The sequence below is a fragment of the Corylus avellana genome, chromosome 1 (assembly GCF_965113065.1).
Source record: "Corylus avellana chromosome 1, dhCorAvel1.hap1.2, whole genome shotgun sequence".
Taxonomy (NCBI): Eukaryota; Viridiplantae; Streptophyta; class Magnoliopsida; order Fagales; family Betulaceae; genus Corylus; species Corylus avellana.
The window spans coordinates 45071061-45096705 of record NC_142490.1 but is presented as its reverse complement, the minus strand read 5'-3'; the positions used below and the strand labels follow the sequence as shown (position 1 = coordinate 45096705).

General features: G+C 36.2%; 2 protein-coding genes and 1 pseudogene across 2 annotated transcripts; all 3 read left to right on the top strand.

The window, feature by feature from the left end:
* The first annotated feature begins 1241 nt into the window (after positions 1-1241).
* On the top strand, positions 1242-2451 carry LOC132170039 (uncharacterized). The gene is made up of 2 exons (XM_088515811.1): positions 1242-2316; positions 2375-2451. The coding sequence occupies exons 1-2, from the start codon at positions 1242-1244 to the stop codon at positions 2449-2451; spliced, it is 1152 nt and encodes a 383-aa protein (XP_088371937.1).
* Positions 2452-5161: 2710 nt separating this feature from the next.
* On the top strand, positions 5162-9375 carry LOC132170057 (cysteine-rich receptor-like protein kinase 26; annotated as a pseudogene).
* A 4350-nt stretch (positions 9376-13725) lies between these two features.
* On the top strand, positions 13726-17861 carry LOC132170038 (cysteine-rich receptor-like protein kinase 26). Its single transcript, XM_059580957.2, has 7 exons — positions 13726-14565; positions 15913-16038; positions 16214-16335; positions 16437-16647; positions 16782-17019; positions 17177-17327; positions 17441-17861. The coding sequence occupies exons 1-7, from the start codon at positions 13761-13763 to the stop codon at positions 17741-17743; spliced, it is 1956 nt and encodes a 651-aa protein (XP_059436940.2). The 5' UTR covers positions 13726-13760; the 3' UTR covers positions 17744-17861.
* The last annotated feature ends 7784 nt before the right edge of the window (positions 17862-25645 follow it).

Below are 25645 nucleotides of genomic sequence, written 5' to 3'. Positions count from 1 at the left end.
ATATTTTTAACACTTTATTCTCGGGAGCATTTTTCAGAGCTCAACGGCTAAAAAATCACGTGCACCTGACTTTTATTCCGTTCGAAAAGACAGAAAAAATAAACTAAAGGATCAAGGAAGCACTAATTACTTAGAATTTTATTGGGATTGCGTTTGAGAAATAGAGTTTTTAAGTCAAAAAGAGTTTTTGGACAAAAGTTTTATTTTTAAGCTTTTGGACAAAAGCTTCATTTTTAAGCTTTTGCCAAAAGTGCATTTTGGCCATTTTTAAGCTTTTTGGATCCTTAAAAACGCTTTTAATTTTTTTACCAAACGAGTACTTTTTTCTTCATACTGACTTTTTAAGTGTTAAAAGTACATTTGGGTTCCTCAAATGCAATATCAAACAAACCCTTACAATACTTTGATACTTAGTGTTTAAAGGTTAAAACGATAAAACGGTAATACATCGAAAATAAAGTGTATTTTGCTTTAACGCGTGAGTTTGACTCTCTACAATGAAGAATTACTAACATAAGCTTAATTAGTATTAACCGTCTTAAGTTTTATGGATATTCTCGTGGGACTAGGTCAAATTATGGATCAATTGGTTTTAAGGAAACAATTGCAATTTCTAAACACTTTCCAACAAATAGGTGCTAGTATGGTCACACGGTAGAGTAGTTACAGTTGATCGCCATTTCCTACCATTTTGGCTTAGGAAAAAAAAATGGTATATTTTGCTCTTCTTATTTTGATATAAGCCGTCAAACCGATCACCACCTCTGTCAATTTTATCTCATTTTTCCGTTTCTTCCCGCAATTCACCCTTCTGTGTTTCGGTGTAATTTCCTCTTTGTTGAATCGAGTCTTTGACCATCTTATCTGAAAATCAATTGGTGTTCAGTGAGGGAAGCCAAATCCTTTTATGGCATTTGAAATCGCACCTCACAAGACATGTTCTAAGAGCCGTCCAAGTGAGCAGAGCAGCGGCATTATTGAACCTCAACAATCTCTCCCTTAATATGAGGCTCGTGCGACTCGAACCCATGACCCTGGCTCTGATACTATTTGTTAGATTGGGCCTGTAACCATCTCATCTGAAAACCAATTAGTGTCTAGTGAGAGAAGCCAAATTGTTTTATGGCATTCGAAATCGGATCCCGCAAGATATGTTGTAAGAACTGTCCAAGTGAGCAGAACAACGACATTATTGAACCTCAACACTCTTCAAAAGTAATGGCGCAGCCACTCAATGCGTCATGTATGCAAATTGCAATAGACTGAACAATTTCCTAAGTCAATTTCCTAATCCTAATCTAGTGGATCTTCCAGATTTTGAGGTTGCTGATTTATTGATTGAAGGTGGAAGGTCTTGGAATGTGTCTCTCTTGGGTGATTTGTTTGACTCTAATTCAGCTCAACACATTCAAAACATTCATTTATCTCAAGAAGTTTTTAGTGATAGGTGGACATGGGCTGCTTCTCCGAAGGGGCTGTTTTCTGTTAGGTCAGCTCATGAATTAGCCTCTCAGGATTTGGCTTCCCGTTCTTCTCCTCTCTCTCCTGAAGATTGGTCATGTCTTTGGGGTTTGAAGTTGCAGCATAGGTTAAAACATCTTCTTTGGAAGTTGGCGTGGAATATTCTTCCTGTGCGTGCTTCTTTGGCCAGATTTGTTAACTCATTTGATTTGGATCCTTGGTGTTGCCCATTCTGCAAAGGCCCTCAAGAATCTCTCTCTCACATTATGCTTGACTGCTCATTTGCTAAGATTTTATGGAGGAGCTCTCCTTGGCCCCTTCTTACTGATGCTTTTTGTGAGCAGCCTTTTGCAGATTGGATTGTGGCTATTTTGAGGCCTCATCAGAAGCTTGCAATTCCCATTCAGGAAGTCCGTAAGTTCCAACTTCATGCTGCCATCACCATGGATCATATATGGTTTTCTAGGAACCAGCTTGTCCATCAAGCTCTTAATCCTTCCCCTATGCAGTCTCTCTTACTGATTGCTTCTACCATAGCGGATCATCGTAAAGCATGGACTAATTCCAATTTGTCCTCCATTTGGTCTCCTCCTCTGCCAGGTACCACTAAGGCAAATTTTGATGTGGCTTTATCTTCAGATTTTGCAGTGGCTGCCACAGTCGTAAGTGATTCAAATGGTAATATCATTGGAGCTGCTACTAAGAAAATTCTTACGAAGGATGTCGCCTTAGGTGAAGCTCATGCAGCCCTTTTGGCGGTTCATACTGCGGTTTCTTGTGGTGCTTACTCTCTCATCCTTGAAGGGGATGCCCTCAATGTAGTCCTTGCTATTCAACAACCCCAGCTGTTTGCGGGTTGGAATTTTTCTAATGTTATTTATGATATTTCTTTGTATTTACATTCTTTCTTTAGCTGGAAGGTTGAGAAAGTTTCTAGGAGTGCTAACTTTAGAACACATTGTTTGGCTAAATGGGCTGCTTCTCACCTAGTGTTTGGAAGCATTCCCATAGGATCATCTATTCTCTCATCCATACGGATCAAGAGTGGTAAAGATCCCCCTTGTAACCTTTTCCCCTTTTCAATTAGAAAAAAAAAAAAAAAAAGTGTAAACGCAAAGTGTCCATGTCAACATTCACTCACCACCGGACGCTTGATAAACCCTATATTATATTTTTGAAGCTTTTGTTTTGTCTTAGAAGTGTCAACCACGACCATTTATTATTGAACGAGGACGGATATAAAAGTAGCAGAAAAAGGCAATATAAAACTCCTATAGTTTAGTCAAAAAGGAAAGCACAGAAAGGATGAAGATTCTCTAGTTGATTAACATTAAATCAATTTAAACAATTTGAATATCTTCCGAAGGCTAGAAAAATAGTCTGCACTTCGATTCCCTTTGACGGGCATTAACCATTAACAGAGATGGCCAGCATCGTTGACCGTTTAGGACATGTTGTATTTACGGTAAAAGTGAAGATAGTTGACTTCATGCATAGTCCAATCTTGCTGCTAACTCTTTTAGGATGTTGTATTTACACTAGAAGTGAAGATGGCTCCAAAAAATGATTTTCCGGCGACTCTGGCTCTGCCAACAATTGCTTCCATAGACACTTACCATTTCCCGATCGATGATATCTTCCTTAACGCAATTTAAACCTCTGTTAGAAGACGACATCGTTTGGGCATACCGCCCTACACCAAGGTCAAACACCTTAAATCACCACTTTATTTTAAGTTGATTGTAATAAGTAAATTTAATCATTGAATCAATATTTTAACAATATCAACGAGATTGAAATGGTGATTCATAAATAAATAAATAAAACAAAAAACAAAAAAGATGAAAATAAAAAATAGTGATTCAACTAACCTATTAGAGCATTCTCAATAGTCTCACTAGATTTTACTAAATAAAAGAGCTAATCTACTTTCTTGATTTTAATTATCCACTTTTTTAAAGCATACCAAGTAGCTTTACAATTTTAGCTAATCTATTTTTATTATTCCATTCAAATATTCTTTTTCAAAGCCAAACCCAAAAGGAAATAGAAAATGGAGGAGAGAAAAACTTAAATTTTTAATGATTTTTTATTTTTTTTGGTGAGTGAACATTGCTCACACCTATAAGTATTTTAATCTAGCCCATATACAATGATCGCCTCATTCTTGGCTCAAACTCGTAACTTTGTGTTTGGCTTTGAGTAGAACTCACTCTGAAAAACCAGTTTGTAAATGGATGATGTTTAAAAGTTTATATATACATAGTTAATATTATAGTTCACCTATGTAGGATATTAGGTTTATAACATACTGATCACCCACCAAAAATGTCTCATCAAATTGGTGAGATTGAGGGCTATTTTAGACAATTTCAGCAAATTGGCTCACCAAAATAGTTCGTTGAAAATGCTCTTAGGCCTTTGCTCGTTAGGGACCATAATACTAATGGCCTATGGGGCTCGACTACTAAGAACATAAGGAGTCTTCAAGAGATGCCCATGCTAGCGAAGTAAAAACCAAACTCACACCTTAGTCGACTCCCTAGTGTCAGCTCACTCAACTGTTTGCTCACACCAGATAATTATTCCCTTCATGGGTAATGCTATTTGTTACTCTCTTTTATCTCCCAATCCCACGTGGCATGGTCCTCATTGTCGGCGGACCCAACCATTCAAAAATCTGCTTCAACGGCCGCATGCGACGATAAAGACATCGTTTGCAAGATTTGCGACGACAGCCCATGGCTAGGGGCTTCCAGTACTGTTCGATAAAATGCTTGTAGCAACTGCTGGGATGAGAAACTTTTTGGAAAAAACAAAAACTCCAACGACACAGAGCGTGGGAAACGATAGAATAGATATCATTTGCTTAGTCGAAATTCACGTGGATTTGAATTCTAGAGTCAGCGAAAATGGCGATCCCGATCGCTGATCGCGATTGATGATGTCCTAGCCTCTTGAGTCTGTCCCCATGTGATGATTTAGATATCTTAAAACTTATGACATGAACGGCAAAATTTCGTGTTTGGCAGGCAGTGACATTGATGCGCTAGCTATCCACTAAGAATTAGATTCTTTGATTTCCCATTTGTCTCAAGATCAATTTGAATTAGTCATCTCGATCGTGATCAATTATGAAATTATGTTCATATTTAGCAAAAATGGAGGTAGTATTTACCAAAGCACTTAAAAGAGTAAGAGGAATACTAGAAATTATATTTTAATCTTATAATTATTCCTTGCATAAATTTGACAATCTTCAAAATTTCAAATCAATCATTATTAAAAAAAAAATAATAAAAATAAAAAATTAGTTAAAAATATCTTTATGGGATAAAAATGTAGTATAAAAATATCTAATTATAATATCAATGGTTCTCTCTATTTGTGAAACACAAAATGGAAAATGAAAACAAATAAATAAATAAATTGCATGTACTATTTGCCAACTACTTCTAAGGCAAAAAGCCACATGTTGTTCTTTTCCAAAATAAAATAAAGCTTTCGGACTCGAGATTTTCTATATCGTGGACTTTGGTGTTTGCCACTTGGAATACTGAATAAAGAAGCAGTATAAGTTTCCGATAAAGTCCATCGCTCCTTTCCTCCATATATAACAATTTCCGGAATGATGATCATATAGATTCCGAGATTGAAATATCTTCCCAACGTACTGCGAAGAGGAACATCAACGAAGATCATGTGTTGTTCAAGACTAGTTTTATCTTTCTGCTTCATTCTCTTCCATGCTGTTGCTCTCACGTTTGCCCAAGACCCTTACTTCTGCTTTGAAACTGGTAACTACACCACTAACAGTACCTACAAGGCAAACCTCAACACCCTCCTGGCCTCCATGTCTTCCAACACCGAAATAGATTACGGGTTTTACAATTTCTCCGCCGGAGAAGACCCTGACAAAGTCAACGCCATTGCACTTTGTAGAGGAGACATCTCTACGGAAGAATGCCGAAGTTGTGTCAACAAGTCAAGTCACGATCTCTTACAGTATTGTCCCAACCAGAAGGAGGCAATCATATGGTCGCAACATGTATGGTGAGATATTCGAACAAACTCATATTTGGTGTTATGGAAGATAGCCCTCTATCTGCCTATTACAACACAAAGAACGTGTCCGACGTAGAAGGGTTCAACAAGGTGCTAAAACCCTTGTTAGATAGGCTAAGAATCCGCGCTGCATCAGGAAGCTCTACTCTCAAGTTTGCTGTGGGAAGCGCCGCTGCCCCAGATTTTGAAACAATACGTGCACTTTTGATGTGCACTCCTGATTTGGACGAGCTGGAATGCAGCAACTGCCTGAGGAAGGCTGCGGAATATATTCCACAATGTTGTGATGGAAAGCAGGGAGGGAGATATATAGCACCCAGCTGTGATTTAAGGTACGAGGTATACAGTTTCTATGACCCTGCAGCTGAGACGACATCTTCAGAAGGTATAGTACTATTCATGCTTCACGCCTTAGAAAAAAAGCTATCTTATTTGTTTCGTAGCCTCCCAATAAATATGTTCTATATGCCCCCTGCTTTTACCAATATCCATGACATGCGATATATGTTTGATAGTAAAATAGGTAGATTCATTGTTCTTGGCTTTTCCTTTTTTTTTTTTTTTTTTTTTTTTTTTTCACAGGGTTAATTATTTTCATATATAGGAAAACACATGCATCAATGAGTTGGATCAATGTTTCAAAACACTTTTACAAGATTATGGATATATAAGAGATATATAACAGATATATATCTCTTATATATATGTTCACGAGGTGTTTGATCGTATATGTCATTGATCATATACACCAAAATTGCCTGTGGCCTATACTATTTAGCCTATACTATAGTATAGGCCATAGGCCCATTTGGTTATACTATAGGCCTATACTATTTAGCCCTATTTGGTTATTTGTTAGGTTAATCTAAAGTCCTAAGTCAACTCAATGCGTTCGGGTCAAATAAGTATGCCATATCAAGTATTCACTCTTGTGATCACTATGTGTATTTTCTAACATCCACTTCCATTGTTACAGTTTGTTACAGTTTGCTAGATTATTGGTTAAATGATTAAATTTATCATTTTTTATCAATTTTAATTTTAAAAAATAAGTAGTGATTTAACATAATATTAGAACAAAGATCTTGAGTTCGAATCTTGTCTCTATAACTTACTTCCCATTTCAATTAAATATTTTATGTATTGGGCTTCACTTATTAATTACGATAACTTTTTAACTATATCCATTAGAAGAAATGTTGTAATAAAAGCAGTCGTTGTGATGTTTGCAGGAAAGGAACGTCACTCATCTAAAACTGCAGTCATTATTGCTGTGCCTACTGTTGTTCCTGTTTTACTAATCATTTGTATCTACACCTTCTATTTAAGAGTGAGAAAGCCAAGGGAGAAAGATGAACGTAAGTCAGAAATTGGTCTACCTTTCCTTGTTGCTAACCATATCATTTCTCTAAGTAAGAAAAAATGCCACATTCAGACAATTTGTGTTGTAGTTGATGTATATGCTAGTACTTTACGTACTAAGGGATACTTGTGTAAATAAGTAATTGCATACTTAGGGTTAATTTTTGCCACTTTTAGAATATGACATAATTTGGGATTGTCTATTACTTTAAAATAAAATAGCTACCATGCATTTAGTAGACAATAAATCAGTTTTTTTTTTTTTTTTTTTTTTTTTCTAGAAATTATGGCAACTAATTGTAAAGATATGAGTTTTCTTTGTGATCACTTCTCAAACAAAAACGAACATTATTACATTAGAAGACAATTTTTGTAGCGTTTGCAGTTTGGAAGAAAGGATTTCAAACCCGTTGTTGATGTACAATATTGTATGAACAAATCAAATAGCAATTGCATTACTCTTTCTTGGGCAATTAATGCACAAATCTAATTCAGATGTATATATTGACTTGCTCATATGAAGCAGTGGATGAAATATTGAGTAGTGCTGAATCATTGCAAATCGAGTTCAACATGATTAAAGTTGCTACGGAGAACTTTTCTACTGCAAATAAGCTTGGAGAAGGTGGATTTGGTGTTGTTTACAAGGTAATGTGACGTTATGAATGGAAGAGCATATCATCTTTAATTATATGTTAAGTCTAAAATTATGAATTCATGAGAGTTACATATGATATAACATGAGATATTTGATTTTTTTCAGGGTAGATTTACAAATGGACAAGAAATAGCTGTGAAAAGATTATCTAGCAGATCAGGGCAAGGAGATCTAGAATTTATGAATGAAGTCCAATTAGTGGTTAGGCTTCAGCACCGAAATCTGGTAAAGCTCTTAGGGTTTTGCTTGAAAGGAAATGAGAGGCTTTTGGTCTATGAGTTTGTACCTAATCAAGCCTTGATCACTTCATATTTGGTATGGTTGCACTTCTACTTCAAGATTAAATTTTATTCACAATAATTTCTTTCTAATTGAAGCATCTAGCCTTCAATATATACATATATGCGTGCTTAATAAAAAAGCATGCTTGCTTGACTTTGTAGATCCAATCAAGCGTGCGCAATTGAATTGGGATATGCGGTACAAAATTATAGAAGGAATTGCTCGAGGGCTTCTTTATCTTCATGAAGATTCTCAATTTCGTATTATTCATCGGGATCTCAAAGCTAGCAATATTCTGTTAGATGCAAATATGAATCCTAAGATTTCCGATTTTGGCACAGCAAGATTGTTAGATCAAACTCAAGACAATACAAAGAAAATTATTGGAACCTAGTAAGTATATTAACATTGGTAAGAGGTAATAGCCAGAATACACAACACTTTTATCCCCTTTTCCTTATGTGACACTGTCTTTTGTTAAAAGAATAATGTTAAATTTTACACCCTCATTCTACTATATTAATGTGACAGTGATCCAAGAGCTTATGTGTATTGTCATATCAGCTCAATGGAATATGGGTATAGAATGTAGCATTATTCTTGTTAATATATATATATATATATATATATATATATATATATATATATATATATATATATATATATATATATCAATCTAATGGGTGACTGATGGTGCCACATTAGGAAAGTGAGATAAAAGTTGAATAAAAGTGTAGTGTATAGATTACTCATAAAGTAATACTATGAGTTATTTGTGTCTTAGAAACAATATGTAAAAAATCCTAAGAATTCAATGAATTTTAGCACATGAAAAGCAATGATAGAATTCTAATTAAACTAATATTTTTGGTGTCCACATGCAGTGGATACATGGCTCCGGAATATGCAATGCGTTGATACTTTTCAGTAAAGTCCGATGTATTTAGTTTCGGGGTTTTAGTTCTGGAGATAATAAGTGGGCAAAAAAATAGTTCTTTTGCTAAAGGAGAAAATGTAGAAGGCCTTCTAAGCAATGTAAGTGCAATTATCTTTGTCTGCATTTATTTTTGGCTTCAAATTGTGGCTAGTCATATAGATGATATTGTCATAGTCTTTTCTTTTCAAATGATATTGCCAAAGTAAAAGAGTAGTCTCTCCTATATAATGTCTAGTCATTTAAATTATCTTTGCAGGCATGGAAACATTGGAGGGAGGGGACAGTTTCAAATCTTGTAGATCCTACAATGAGCTCCAATTCAACAGCTGAAATAATGAAATGCATCCACATTGGGTTACTATGTGTTCAAGAAAATGTTGCTGAGAGACCAACAATTGCTTCAGTCGTTCTCATGCTTAGTAGCAACTCCATCACTCTATCAGTCCCAACAAAACCTGCATTTCTCATGTACAGTAGCACTAGACCAGACATGTCATCCCAATCACAAAATAGCTTAGAGGTTATAGAGTCTGAGTCAGATCCATGCAGTATTAGCTCTGTCCCAGCCTTGATAAATGAGGCTTCAATTATTGAGATATATGCTTGCTAGCATTTGATGGAAGAAATGTTTTACAATTTTTGTTTTGAAATAAAAAATACTACCTAATCTTGTTTTTTTTTTTTTTTTTTTTTCAAGAGTTTTATTTTGAAGATGATAAAATATACTGATTTATGAATGATATTGTGTTATTTTCCTTCTTCATAGCCACGTTTCATTATTTTAAATAGGAAATTCTTTATATATTTTTCTTAGCTCTTTTCTCTCTCTCTCTCTCTCTTTTTGTTGTTCCCACCATTCCACACCAAAACCCTCCCTCTCAAACCTCACTAGTCACCCTATCAATCTAGTTTGTTTTGAGTGCACATGTTAGTGTCAAGTCTTAGATTGAAGAAAAAATAAACAAATTAAAGTGAGTAGTTAATATACATAACTGGAACCAAACTCGATCATTAGCTTAAGCTTTTGGGTTAAAGTGATATCTAAACATGTTTACTAATGTGCTCTTGATGGACTATTCCTTAAGCAATTCTTTCTACAACAAATTGGTATTAGAGCTTATGGACATAATGGTTTTAACTTTTGGCACATCGAGATGCATGCTTTGTGATGATAACAAGGCTTGGTGAATATTTTGGATGTTGATGTGCCATCACCAAAGGAAGAAATTACGAACTTGAAGAAAAAGCCCATAATGCGATTTAATTTGTTGTCCCTTACAGATGGAGTCTTAAAAAAAGTCATCGATAAAGAAACTGTCACTAGTCTTTGGAGGAAGTATGAAAGTTTGTACATAAAGAAGTCACCATCGTTAGTGTCTTTAAATCAATGATTATATATATACCAACAAGATGAAGGAATGCATACATGCCTCTTTGTCATCATCTTGATAAATTTAATAAAATTATTTTTTATTTGAAAAATATTAATATTAAAGTTGATGACGAGGATAAAACATATTACATCATTATTAATTGGGAAAAGTCCACATAACCCCCTCAAATTACCACTCAATTGATAATGTCCCCCCCAAACTTTCAATTGTGACAATGTCCCCCTCAAACTACCAAAAATTATTAATGTTCCCCCAATGATGAAATTACCCTTAAAAAAAATTAAAAAAAAAGAAAACTAAAACTTCTAGAAAAAACCTAAAACTATATTTTTTTTAAATCAATTTTATAAGAAAAAAATTAAAAAAATTTCGATTTTTTTTTTTTTATAAAAATTGAAAATTTTCGTTTTTTTATTTTTATTTTTGTTTTATAATTTTATTTAAATAAAAATTTACGTTTAAAAAAAATAAAATTTTTGTTTAGTAAAATGAAATTTTTTGTTTTTTAAAACTAAATAATTTTTTTTAAATAAAAATTTCCGTTTTTAAAAAAAATTGTTTTTTTTTAAATATTATTTTTAAATTAAAATTTTTCGTTTTTTAAAAAAATCAATTTTTTTTTTGAATTTATAGGGGTATTTTTGTCTTATTGAGAAATTTATAGGGGCATTTTTGTCTTATTGCTAGTCTTGGGGGGGACATTGACAATATTTTGGTAGTTTGGAGGGGACATTGTCACAATTGAAAGTTTGGGGGGAACATTGTCAATTGGGTGGTAGTTTGAGGGGAGTATGTGGACTTTACCCTTAATTATTAATTCCTCAATTTTGCGTTTCTTCTCGTTATTCAGTCATCTGATTTCCTCATCAAAACTAATGGCGCGGCCACGCAGGGAGTCCTCCTGCTCTCCCACCACATGTTTCTTTAGCTTTAAAAAAGAAAGTGCATCATGTGTATGCTTTAGGTACGCAACCAGATACGGAGCCAATGAAACGTGAAACATGAGTGTAAACACAAAGGGTCAAAGTCGATCGACCCGTCATTATTGAACGAGGAAGGAAATACAAGTGGCCAAAAAAAAGTATATAAAACTCTTGTAGTAAAAAAGGAAAGCACAGAGATTAAGGAAGAAGACTGTCTATAGTTGATTAATATTAAATTAATTTTAAGAATTTGAAATATCATCCAAATTCTAGAAATAGTTACTTGGGATTCCATTTGTGGGACTTTGATTAACCAATCGAAATGGCTAATTACCACAAGGGTGGTAGTTGAGTTGGTAGAAGAATTCATTTCATCCTAGTGGTGGCGTGTTCGAATCCACTTGCGGTAGTAGATGCGTGAACCAGATGCTACTTTAAATGGGCTCTACTGGCTCACATCTTTGTGGGGTTGTGGTGATGAGCTCGCCTTCCTAGGCAGTAGCTATGGCTCAAACCGGATATTCCACAGCGAGTGGGAACCCTGATGGTAACACCCAAGGGAGAAAACTACACTGGCCGCCCCTTCCCACCTTTTTAATTAAAAAAAAAAAAAAAAGAAAAAGAAAAAAAAAGGGGAAGCTGGCCTGTATGGGCAGCATCGATCCTTGACAGTTTAATTAGGATATGTTGTATTTATACTATAAGTGAGGATAGCTGACTTCATACATATATAGTCCAATCTTGCTGCTAATTCTTTTAATTAGTGAATAATCCCCAAGATTTGCCCCGGTAGTAATGCGCCGACGTTTTAGTCGGCTACGTACTTGAAAAGGATGTGAGGAAAATATTTTTCTCTTCAGAACCCCAATAAAATAACGCTTGCAATTTGCGATTTACGACGCACACATGCTCCGGTCCCCCAAAAACAAAAAGAAAAGAGTTTTGATTGCATAATTTCTACTGGTTAATATTATAACAAGGGAGCTAGCAGAAAGAATATTTTCTCGAAACCAATTATTTTCTGCAATTAATTACGTGCAAGCATGCGTTTTACGCGTAGATTTCTCTTCCAATATCAAATCCATGTTTCCCAAATGAATTCTATGAATTTAAGCAACATTAATTTAAACAATTATTCAATTAAACGTAAAGGGATTTGTATCTTGTGCCATCACACAAGGCATTTACAAGCTGAAGATGCATGCCACATCTCTAATTACTCAAGAGGTACGTACCTTATCTTATGTCAACAAACTCAAGCTTTACTTGAACGTAACATATTCTAAAAAGTTTATCTTCCGGAGAAATTTCAGTTGTCCCCTCTTAATTATCAAACATTTTTTAATGTCTCGCTCATAAACTTTAAAAATTTGTAATGTGGGGAATTTGATTTTTTTTTAACCCCTTTAAATCACGCCTTAGGATTTAATTTTTCATTAACTTAAGTGACTAGCATATAAAATGTCCATTCTACTCCAATAAAATTTTTAAAATATTTAATTAACTCAAATGATAAAATCTTAACAATAATTATTATCAATTTACAAAAAATCAAAGTCACCAAATTTAATTTATATAAGGAATTGATACATTAATTGAACAGCAAGTGAATTCTTCGAAAAATAATGAATCAAGTTTTAACATATATATTATCTTCGAAAAATACTGTGTTGGAGCTAGTCTCCTGAGACATACTTCTTCTCTGCATAGTATTTCTTCTCACTCTCAGCCTTCTTTGCATTGCGTTTCTGCATTGAAAATAAACAGCATTTCTTTTGATAAGTGAAACTGTGAAAGCAAAACAAAGCAGGAAAATCAAGCCAAAATTCTTCTGAAAAGAAAAAACAGCATCCTGAAGGACGGTTATCAATTATTTAGATAAAGCATGACCAACATTAACACAAGAAAATAACGAAATAATCTAATGCTCCCCATTCTCCTTCCTTTACAACAAATGAGATCTGACCTACATGCCCAGTTAGATCAAACCAGAAAATACCTTTCATCGAATTGGTTCATTAATTAATACATTCCCCAACAACATGCATAATTTGCTGATTTGTATTTTCAGATCTAAAGAAGTTTCTCATGTAGGCATGCAAGCAAAGCAAAAGAATAAGGAAATACCATGTAAGCCTCATGATTGGCAATTATCCTTTCGGCTACTGAAGTCGTGGTTATATTTTTGGGGCATGTGTTCGAAACAAAATTAAATGAACCAAATTTGAACATTTAATAGTTCTCTACTCGATTACCGTCTTACTCGCTAAATTGAACTTAAAACTTTCTTTTAAACTAAGAGACATACTAAAAATGTACAAGTAATCAGTAGTTATCGATCTGATCAGAAGTCACTCATATAGGCAAAATGATTAAGAAGGCAATAATCAAATCAACAAGTAATTGGATTGCCAATTCAATGTATGCAGCCAATCGTGGCCTACCGTACCAACTGGTCCACTTGCCTTCCTTTACATAAAGAAATATTAGGCCAAAGTTGAATATTTTCAACTTATTGGATTCGTTTCAGATGATAAACATGGGCTTCTTGGAACATAGTGGCAAGTTGCAGCCCCTGCAACTTTATCATTATTTTGCTGCAACTTTATCATTATTTTACTCCTTAGCAGCATAGAATAAAATCTTCCAATGTCACAGAAAACACAAGGGCACTGAGAATGGGGTCTTCATCAAGACTACTCTCTTTCTTCTTCTATGGCTTCCTCATACATCTTGTTAATCCCGCCATTGCGCAGCGAGATCCCTACGTGCTTCACGAATGTTCTACAAATGGTAATGTTAGCAGTAACAGTGCCTACAGGGCAAACCTCAACACCCTCCTTTCCAACCTCTCTTCTAAAAGCCAAATCGATAATGGGTTCTACAATTACTCTGCCGGAGAGAACTCCGACAAAGTTAACGCAATCGCACTCTGCAGAGGAGACCTCACGGCAACTGACTGCCGGAGTTGTGTCAATATGTCTGCTCACGAGCTCTTAGTGTTATGCCCGAACGAGAAGGAGGGCATCATGTGGTATATGAACTGCACAGTGCGATACGCGAACAACTCCATATTTGGTGTTATGGAAATTGAGCCTATGACTTCTCTAATGAGCGTAGCAAATGTCTCGGAGAAGAGTGGGACGTACAAACAAGTGCTTGCGGGCTTGCTGGATGGCCTAAGAAGTAAAGCTGCATCTGGTGATTCCCTTCGAAAGCTTGCGATTGGAGCTGCCAACTCCACATACTTCAATCTATATGCACTTTTGCAGTGCACTCCTGACTTGGATGAGCAAGAATGCAGCAATTGCCTTAATCAGACTATCCGGTATCTTCCAGAATGTTGTGGCGATACGACAGGAGCGAGAGTTCTTACACCCAGCTGTAACTTAAGGTATGAGGACTACAGATTCTATGACAATACTACCGCTGAACTGCCATCATCATCCTATCTTCCTCCTCCTCCTCCTGCAGCAGCTGAAGGTATGCTTCCATTCTCCTCTTTTATTCTACCAGAAAGTCTAAACAGCGTACTTTCATTCCATCCCGCTACTATCTCAGTATGCTGATATTATTAATTAGTTCTTAATTTATTTTTCTTCTTAATTTTAATTAAATTTGATCTAAAGGTGGATTGATAACAACCGGGCGAAACAAAAGTTTAAGTGAGGGGGATGAAAATTAAAAATAAAAATTTAAGGAGAAGAAAACTAATTTAATATAGTCATTTTAATATTACCGGTAGAAAAATAAAATAAACAAAAAGCCTTAAGTTACCACATTTCTTTTCACACTGCACAAGAAGTGCAGCCTTGTGCAGTGTGAAAAACTACATGTCATGTGAAAAAGAATTGCAGTTTCTTTTGATACATGACTTTTTAATATTTTTTTACTTCTTTGTACAGCGTAAAAGTTATATTCTTTTAATTTTAAAGGGGTAAAATAGTAATTTAGGTAGACAAAAAGTGAAATATAAGTAGTAACAGTAGACTTAATAGTACTTTTGTAAAGAGTTTTAAAAAATTTTGGAGGACACTCGTCCCCCAACCATGTACAGAGGTCCGATAACGTACAACACCTTAACATATTGGGATGAGAGTATTTTGAAAAATTCACTTGCAAGAGTCAGCAAGTCTAAAGGTTAAATTGTTGTTAATTTTGTTAATGACTTCTTTCTCCTACATACTCCATGCATCAATTCGATGGTATCAACATTTAGTTCATTCCTATATGGTCTCCTCTCCTCCAACACCAAAATTAATTGACCATGGGTTTCACAATATTCCCAATTATGGCCAAAACACAAACGATTGACCTGCATCTTAGGACCTTGTTGTCTTTATAAGTTTGCAGCAGGAAATGCAACCCCGCCAAACTTTCACACATCAAAAGTATATACTTTATACATGCAGTCGCTTCATCTGTCTGAGCAAGAATGCGACGCCAGAACCAACCCTAACATGGTGATCGAGCCCCTGGATATATATTAGTGGAATGCTAGATCGAGTCGAATTCAAAATTTCATAATGAGCCACCAAACTTCGGGTTGTGCCACATGCTTAAAACATATATAGCAAATACCCAAAAGAAAAAAAAAAAACGGCTGTCACTCACGACAATTTCTCCAAGTGGGCTATTTTTTATTTTCTCTTTTTCTGTTTTCTTAAGTGGGGCTATTTTTTAATTATTCATGCACATGCCTCCACTTTTTTTCGTCGTTTTCTTTTTGGACGAAGGTGGGGTTGGTTTCACACCTGCAAAACTATTTGCAAATTATGATAAATTTAAAATTCAGAATGCTTTATTGAGACGGATTTGTGGTTTTTGCAGGAAAGAAGAGTAACTCATCTCAAACTATCATTATAGTTGTGGCGGTTGTTGTTTTTGTGGTCTTAATAATCTGCACCTGCGTCTGTTTCTATTTAAGAGTGAAAAAGCGAAGGAAGAAAGTTGAAAGTAAGTTAAAAATGTCCTATTTATTAAGGATTTTATTTCTATAAAATATAAAAATAATTTAATAAATACCAAAATCAGACAATTATTACTATATACGTGATATATACATATGCTACTTTCAATGCAGTTATATATCTAATTCAGATGTATTAATTAACTTCTTTCTCATGTGAAGCTGTGGATGGAATTGTTAGTGGTGAATCATTGCAATTCGACTTTGCTACAATTAGAGTTGCTACAGAGAATTTTTCAGAAGAAAATAAGCTTGGGCAAGGTGGATTTGGTGCAGTTTACAAGGTAATTTGGAAATATCAATATCATATAAATTATAATATGCCATTCTTTAATCTTGGATTCTTAAGGGTTACATCTAATATATTCAACATGCTTTTCATTAGGGTATGCTCTCGAATGGACAAGAAATAGCGGTGAAAAGGTTGTCTATGGGTTCTGGACAAGGTGATCAAGAATTTAAGAATGAGGTCTTGCTAGTGGCTAAGCTTCAACACCGTAATTTAGTTAGGCTCTTAGGTTTTTGCTTGGAAGGAAACGAAAGGCTTCTCATCTATGAGCTCATGCCTAATGCAAGCCTTGATCGCTTTCTATTTGGTACAATTAAAATACGTCTCCTTAAATAGTTGATTCTACTCATAATGTTTTATTTATTTTAGATTGCATGTTAGGTTGAACACAATTGGATATATCTTTATTCAATAGATTGATATACTTGAATGAATATGTAGATCCAATCAAACGTTTGCATTTGGATTGGGAGAGGCGTTACAAAATCATAGATGGCATTGCTCGAGGGCTTCTTTATCTTCACGAAGATTCTCAATTTCGTATTATTCATCGTGATCTCAAAACTAGTAACATTCTACTAGATTCAGAGATGAATCCCAAAATTGCAGATTTTGGCATGGCGAGATTGTTTGTACTAGATCAAACTCATGCAAATACAAGAAGAATCGTTGGAACTTAGTAAGTATCCTAACAAAATCTATACAAAATTAGCGATAGTATTGCATGCTTTGAATTATCTATTATATATGAGTAGCGTTATTTTGTTGGAAGAAAGAAATCCTATCAAATATTTTGCCAGTCAAATAACATTGCTATTACTGATGTTCTCATGCAGTGGATATATGGCTCCAGAATATGCAATGCATGGACACTTCTCTGTAAAAACTGATGTCTTTAGTTTCGGTGTATTAGTTCTGGAGATGGCGTCTGGGCAGAAAAATAGTTATTTCCGCATAGGGGAAAATTTAGAAGATCTTCTTAGCTATGTAAGTACAATTATCTTTGGGTAAATTTTCCTTTTGCCAATAATAGTGGCACTAGTGTTAATGCACATGACATTGATAGTGATACTATGTCTACCCATGTAATTATCTTGTAGGCATGGCGAAATTGGAGGGAAGGAACAGCATCCAACCTTATCGATCCCACATTGAGAGCTAGCTCAACATCTGAAATAATGCGATGCATCCACATAGGCTTGCTATGTGTTCAAGAAAATGTAGCTGATAGACCGACTATGGCTTCAATTGTTCTCATGTTTAACAGTAACTCTATCACTTTATCGGTGCCTTCTCGGCCTGCATTTTTTATGCACACCACCGCCGAATCAGATGTGTCATCTGACCAATCCTTCCAAGCGTCAACAAATGAGGCTACGATCAGTGAGTTATATCCTCGATAGTGTTTGATGGAAGTAATAAGAATTCTTCATTCAAGTCTTTGGAAAGGCCATGTAATTTCAGTTCACTTAATGTAAGCTCCATTTGGTTTACGGAATGGGTATTCCATTAAAAAATGAATAGGTATTAATAGGAATAGAAGAAGTTGGAATGGAATAATCATTTCAATTCTTTAATTTGGTAGCAACACATATTTCATAATTATAATTGAACTAAAATTGATCGAATCAGAAGTCTAGTTTCAGCACAAGAGGACGATCCAAATCACAATCCAGAAAGAAGAAACTAAAATGTTTCGAGTGTCACAAGGAAGGGCATTTTCAGAAAAATTGTCCTGAGCTCAAAAATAAAGGGAAAGAGAAAGTCTCTAATGCTAGGAATGCAGCTGTTGTAGAAGGCGATTCCGATGACAATGGAAATGTTTTGGCCGTGTCATCTTCCTGTACTTCCGAAGGCTAGGTTCTTGATTCCGCATGGTCCTTTCATTTATGTCCCAACCGTGACTAGTTTGCTTCTTACAAGAGTACTGAAGGCACTGTTTTGATGGGCAATGACATGGCTTGTAAAATAGTGGGGATCAGAACAATCAAAATCAAGATGCATGATGGAATTGTGAGAACCCTGACTGAGGTGAGACATGTTCCTAAATTGAAACAAAATCTTATCTCTATGGGTGCTCTAGACTCCAACGGTTGCAAAATTGTGTAGCAAAATGGAGTTCTAAAGGTTATTCGTGGTGCCCTAGTCTTGATGAAAGGCAGCAAGGTGGGAAATTTGTATCATCTTGCTGGTGATACAGTGACGGGTGGAGTAGCAGTTTCAACATCAGGTGATAGTGATGTAACCTCAACACACTTATGGAATATGCGTTTGGGCCATATGAGTGAAAGAGGTTTGGAAGAGTTGAGCAAGCGGGGCTTTCTAGGGGGAACGAGAACTGGCAAGTTGGATTTCTGTGAGCATTGTGTATTCGGCAAGCAATGCAGGGTGAAGTTCACGACAGCCATATGTCGCACAAAAGGTACTCTTGACTATATTCATCTTGATGTATGGGGACCCTCACGGGTGTCGTCAAAAGGTGGAGCTCAGTACTTTGTTACCTTTATTGATGACTTCTCTCGGAAAGTATGGCTGTATACTTTGAAGAGTAAAGATGAAGTCTTTGAAACATTCAAGAAGTGGAAGACGATGATTGAGAAGCAGACTGGTAAAAAGATCAAACGATTGAGGACCGACAACGACAGTGAATACACTTATGGGCCGTTTATGAAGTTCTACTAAGACAAAGGTATAGCAAGACACTTCACGGTGAGGAAAATGCCACAGCAAAATGGGGTTGCTGAACGAATGAACCGTACCCTATTAGAAAGGGCTCGATGCATGTTATCCAATGCTGGATTGGGTAGAGAGTTTTGGGCTGAGGCAGTAAACACCGCATGCTACCTTGTAAATCGATCACCTTCCACAGCTATCAATTGCAAGACTCCTCATAAGATTTGGTTAGGAGAATCTGCTGATTACAGTTCTCCTAGAGTCTTTGGTTGTGCAGCTTATTTTCATGTTACAGAAGATAAGCTTCAACCAAGGGCTAAAAAGGAAATTTTTCTGGGATATGCAAGTGGTGTGAAAGGATACAGAATATGGTGTCCTAAAGTGCATAAGTTCGTGATCAGTAGACACGTGACATTTGATGAATCTACTATGCCAGCTTCCCACAAGCAGAAGGACGTGCAAGAGGAGGCTAAGGGAGATTTGGTAGAGGTGGAGTTGAATACTCCAAAGGCATCAATGAGTGAAGCTGATAATGTCCTAGATAATGAGCATCAGCGATTACAACAGCAATCAGTATGACAACAACAACAATCTCTGGCAAGCGGCAGAGCAAGAAGAACATATAAAGCACCGGTTTGCTATGGGTTTGAAGACGTGGTGGCCTATGCTCTGAACATTGAAGAAGATGAGCCATCTTTTTTCAACAAGGCAATGCAAGATGATAATTGCAAGGAGTGGAAGACAGCCATGGACGAGGAGATGTAATCTCTTAAAAGGAACCAAACTTGGGAACTTGTTAGGTTGCCCAAGGGAAAGCGAGCAATTAGATACAAGTGGGTATATGCAAAGAAAGAAGGAATTCCAGGATCCAATAGTATCAGATATAAGGCTCGATTGGTGGCCAAGGGATTTTCTCAAAAGGAAGGTGTGGACTATAATGAGGTATTTTCACCAGTTGTCAAACACACCTCAATACGAGTTATATTGGCCATTGTAGCTCAATTTGATCTCGAACTAGAGTAGCTCGATGTCAAGACAGCCTTTCTACATGGTAATTTAGAGGAGGAGATCTTCATGAAACAACCAGAGGGTTTTGAGATTGCTGGTAAAGAAGATCATGTGTGCAAATTGAGAAAATCTTTGTACGGGCTGAAGCAGTCGCAAAGGCAGTGGTACAAAAGGTTTGATACTTTCATGATGGGATAGAGCTACACCAGAAGTGAGTATGATCATTGTGTGTATTTCAAAAAGCTTCTGGATGGATCATTTGTTTATCTGCTATTATATGTTGATGTCATGCTTATTGCGGCTAAGAGCATGAAAGAGATCAACATATTGAAGACTCAACTCAATAAAGAATTTGAGATGAAGGATTTGGGTGCAACGAAGAAAATTCTTAGTATGGAAATTCATCGAGAGAGGAAGAAAGGCAGATTATATTTATCGCAGCAGAAGTATCTTGAGAAGATTATTTCCAGATTTGGAATGGAGAACTCAAAACCAGTAAGTACTCCATTGGCAGCTCACTTTAGACTCTCAGCTGAGATGTCTCCTAGTACTAAGGAGGAACGAGAGTACATGTCTCGTGTACCATACACAAATGCAGTTGGTAGTTTGATGTATGCTATGGTGTGTACCCGGCCTGATATTTCACATGCAGTCAGTATGGTTAGCTAATACATGGCAAATCTAGGGAAAGAACATTGGCAAGCTATGAAATGGTTGTTGAGGTATCTGCGTGGTACTCTGAATGTAGGATTGGTGTTTCAAAGGGACAATACTTCAGAGTCTCATGTCAGCGGCTATGTCGATTCTGATTATGTCGATGACTTAGATAGACGACGGCCTACGACGGGCTATGTGTTCACATTAGCTCATGGTCCAATCAGTTGGAGGTCTATGTTACAGCCAACAGTTGCTTTGTCTACTATAAAAGTAGAATATGTGGCAATGACTGAGGCTGTCAAGGAGGCATTATGGCTTCAGGGTTTAGTTTGTGATTTGGGATTCTCACAGGAATATGTTAACGTCTACTGTGATAATCAGAGTGCCATTCACTTGGCAAAGAACCAAGTTCATCATGCCAGGACCAAGCACATTGATATTCGGTTTCATTTTATCAAAGAAATTATTATTGGAAATGGTGAGATTTCTTTACAGAAAGTTGACACCAAAGATAATCCGCTGATATGTTGACGAAGATTGTTCCAGCAATCAAGTTCAATCATTGTTTGGACTTGATCAATATTCTACACGTTTGAGCGAGGTGTAAAGGAGAAGACAAGATAGATGATCAGATTTCTAACAAGGTGGAGATACGTTCTTTATTAGACTTGATGGTTTTCAAGTCAAGGTGGAGAATGTTGGGTATGACTTGTCATCCATCAATTATTCTTGCTATCTCATGTTTGAAGAATTGAACATCATAATTGCACATGGGTAGTTGAGAAGCTTATGGTTTAGAGTTGGGTATCTTAATTGCACATGGGGAGTTGAGAGGCTCATGGTTGAGAGTTGGGCATCTTAATTACACATGGATAGTTGAGGGGCTCATGGGCATTTAAGAAGGGTTGGTGGAGCTTGCCTATATAAAGGAATGAGAGCTCATTTGTGGATCATACCATTCTAAGAGAGCTAAAGAATAGTGAGAGAAAGAAGATCCAAAGCTTAAGTGAGCCATTTGAGAGATGAGAGAATTCTCTTTGTAGAAACACTATCAAGTGTTGTTTTGGGTGTACTTGGGTCTTTGGGTGTGAGCCACTATTTGTATCTCCCTTGTTTTTCATAATAAAAGATCTTGATCTGTCTTCTCCAGTGGGCGTAGGCCAAGTCAGGGCCGAACCACTTAAATCCTTGTGTCTATTTTGATAGTTTTGTTTCTTGTTTCTTACTTCTCAATTTATTTTTGTGCCTCTGTTTCTTGTTTCTTTTTATTGTGAGATTTTACTGATTGTATCTATGACGTTGTATTAACATATAGAGCTTTGTGTTATGTTATATATGTAAGAGCGCTATGTTCTGGGATGTTAAAGTTTAAAGCTATTATGCTCTAGATCTAATTTTGAATGGAATATGAAAATTTTCTTACTAAAAAAATAAAATAAAATCTTAATAATTATTAATTAACCAATGATTATTATGAAATTATGAAGAAAAAAAAAATCATGAAATTTACTTTATATAATTAAGGAATTGATACATTAATTGAATAGATCATGAATTGTTCGAAAAATAATGAATGGTAGGTGATAAGATTGAGCTTGATCAGCACATCTTCTAAACAAAATTAAATGAACTGAGTTTGGACATTCAATACAATAGTACTCAACTCTATTGCAACCATACTTACTAAATTAAAATTAAAACTTTTTCTTCTAAACGAAGAGACATAATAAAGATTTACAAGTAAATTAATAATTATCGATATGAGAAGTCACTGATCATGTGATCACTCCTATAGACAAAATGATTGAGAAGGCAATAATGAAATTAATAAGTAATTAAATTGCCAATTCAATGTATGGAGCCAATGGCAGCCTAGCTACCGCACCAACTGATCCACTTGCCTTGCTTTACTTTATATATTGTTGAATATATTGGAGATGAAGGAGTGAGAGAATAGAGAGAGAAGAGAGAGAGTGGAAGCATATAGGACTACATTGTATTGAGTCTGATGATATATTGATGTGATTACAGAGGTCTCTATATATAGAGAGGCTATGAGTGATAAACAAGAAACCCTATATCTCCACATTGGACTGCCCCACAAGCAGGGTGGAAAAAAGCAAATTGGGACGCTAGCCTCGACGTGAACAAGGAGAGAATGGGTATTGGAATTGTGGTTCATGACCATCTGGGCAACGTTCTTGCAGCACGAGTCTTGACACACGAGGGCACACCAGATCCAAGTTTAGCCAAAGCAATGGGTGCGTAATTTGCTGCTTGTTTTTGCAAGGACTTGGGCTTTCAAAAGATTATTATAAAAGGAGATGCAAAGGTAGTGACAAATGCGATTTGTAATAAGGAGATAAATATGTCTCGCTTTGGTCATATAATATTAGATACACAACGAGTCCTACAATGGTTTGGGGAATGGAAATGTAGGTTTGTACGTAGAAATGCTAATGGAGCGGCCCATATGCTAGCAAATATGGCCAAACAATTTTTCATGGATAAGATTTGGTTGGAAGAAATTCCGGGATGCATCCGTGATGTAATTTTGAAAGAGAAGTCTGCTCTTTCTTTTGATTGATATATGAGAATGAACGTTTATTATTCAAAAAAAAAAAAAAAAATCCTACTAAACCCTAGAATATATAAGGCAACATAATAGAATAATATTAAATATTCTAATATGCTCCCTCAAACTTAAGGTATAAGCTTGAGTTTAGGAAAAAGAAAGAGAAATTATGATTTTTTTTTTTTTGTAGCCGGAAAAGTTGCCGGAGTGGTGTCCGGAATGTGGCAGCCGGAGGTGGAGGACGATGGCTGCTGGCTACCGATAGTGGCTGTTGGTGGCAGTGAATGATTTGGGCTATAGACTGGGCCTGAAACTTGGATTGGAGCCTTATAAGATAGGCTATATTGGGCGGTTAATGGGCCATAATAATTAGGCTGAAAACCCGTGGACTATTGAACAAGTCGGTCTGGCCCGAACAGATATGACCCTGGTTTAACCCGGTGAAGCGGGTTGACTGATTTGGACCGGGTTGTAGGAATTGACCCGATTGGCCTATTCAGCTGAACCGGGTAGGATCCGTTTTGTTTCGGATCTGAGTAAACCGAGTCTAACCCATTGAATCGGGTTGACTATTTGGACCAACTTTGGCAACTGGGCCGAAAGTGATTGGGCCAGTTAGAAATCGGTTTTTGACTTGTTTAAAACCTGATGACTCGGTTTGAAGCCAATTTTGGACTGGGTTGGAGACAAGGGCTTACGTGGACCACTGAAAGGTTGACACGTAGTAGAAGGAAAGGAAGCATTGTCTGGCGAGTGCGCCTGCAGCGCTATGGCACGTGAAGCCCACGCGCAGAGACTTCGGACGGCCTGTGGTGGCGCATCGAAGATCCTTTGGCTGCGTTCTTAATGCATTTTGGAAGGCTGGTGGCAGATCTGTTCAACGGGAGCCTGAGTGAAGCGAACAGACCAACTTGGCTTCGACCACCCTAGGCCAGCCGCAAGCAGTGGCTCGGCCACCCCCAAGGGAGTAATTGCAGTTTCTGAACATTTCTCAATAAATAGGTGCTACTATAGTCATAGGGTAGAGTAGCCACAATTGATCACCCTTTCTTACGACAATTTTCTCTCATTTTTTTGTTTTTCCCACAATTCACCCATCTGTGTTTCGGTGTGATTTCCTCTTCAAAACTAATGGCGCAGCCACCCAATGCATCATGTGTGCAAATTGCAATAGACTGAACAAGTTTCGGTGTGATTTCCTCTTCAAAACTAATGGCGCAGCCACCCAATGCGTCATGGATGCAAATTGCAATAGGCTGAACAAGTTTCTAAGTCAATAAAACGTGTTAACATGAGTGTAAACGCAAAGTGTCCATTTCCACTTTGTCAACATTCACTCACCACCTCCGCCGGACGCTTGATAAACCCTATATTATATTTTGAAGTTTTTGTTTTGTCTTAGAAGTGTCAACCTCGACCTTTTTGTTATTGAACGAGGGAGGATATAAAAGTAGCAGAAATTAAAAAGCAATATAAAACTCCTATAGTTTAGTCAAAAAGGAAAGCACAGAGTGACAGAAAGGATGAAGATTCTCTAGTTGATTAACATGAAATTAATTTAAAATAGTCTGCACTTGGATTCCCTTTGATGGGCAATCGGGTATTAACCATTAATAGAGATGGGCAGCATCGTTGACCGTTTAGGATATGTTGTATTTACAGTAAAAGTGAAGATAGCTCCAAAAAATGATTTTCCAGCGACTATGGCTCTGCCGACAATTGCTTTCACACACACTTACTAGTTACCATTTCCCGATCGATGATATTGGGCATACCGCCCTACAACAAGGTCCGAAACCCCCCTAGCCCATGAATAAACATATATGGATGTGGGTCTTAATGATAACGTACGGCATTTGAGGCTAAAGAAAATCACCAATAATTTTTTTTTTTTTTTTTTTTTTTTTTTTTTTTAAGGTCGATAAGAATAAGTAAATTTAATCATTGAATTAAAACTTTAACAATATCAATGAGACTGAAATGGTGATTCATAAATAAACAAACAAAAAACAAAACAAAAAAAAAAAAGACGAAAAGAAAAAATTGTGATTCTACTAAGGACAGAAATTTCCTTCAAATTAGTTTGAAGGAAATATCTTCTAACCCATTTAAAATAGTGTCAAGTGTCTATAAACATTTAAAAGGCACATTAAATTCTTAACTTCATTAATAGCAATTTACTAACTTAGACTAAATCTAATGTGCATTTTAAATATTTATAGACATTTGGCATAATTTTAATTAATGGGTTGAAGGATATTTCCTTCAGATTAGTTTGGAGGAAATTTTTGTCCTTCAACTAATTACTTATTACAGCATTCTCAATAGTCTCACCAGATTTTACTAACGAAAAGAACTAAAAATTTTTTTCTCGATTTTATCTATCCACTTT

Excerpts from the sequence above, each read along its gene's own strand:
- LOC132170039 (XM_088515811.1), top strand. The coding sequence starts at position 1,242 with ATGTATGCAAATTGCAATAGACTGAACAATTTCCTAAGTCAATTTCCT. Across the intron at positions 2,317-2,374 it reads ACAACCCCAGCTGTTTGCGG|CTGGAAGGTTGAGAAAGTTT; the intron begins GTTGGAATTTTT and ends TTCTTTCTTTAG.
- LOC132170038 (XM_059580957.2), top strand. The coding sequence starts at position 13,761 with ATGGGGTCTTCATCAAGACTACTCTCTTTCTTCTTCTATGGCTTCCTC. Across the intron at positions 16,039-16,213 it reads GCGAAGGAAGAAAGTTGAAA|CTGTGGATGGAATTGTTAGT; the intron begins GTAAGTTAAAAA and ends TCTCATGTGAAG. Across the intron at positions 17,328-17,440 it reads TAGAAGATCTTCTTAGCTAT|GCATGGCGAAATTGGAGGGA; the intron begins GTAAGTACAATT and ends ATTATCTTGTAG.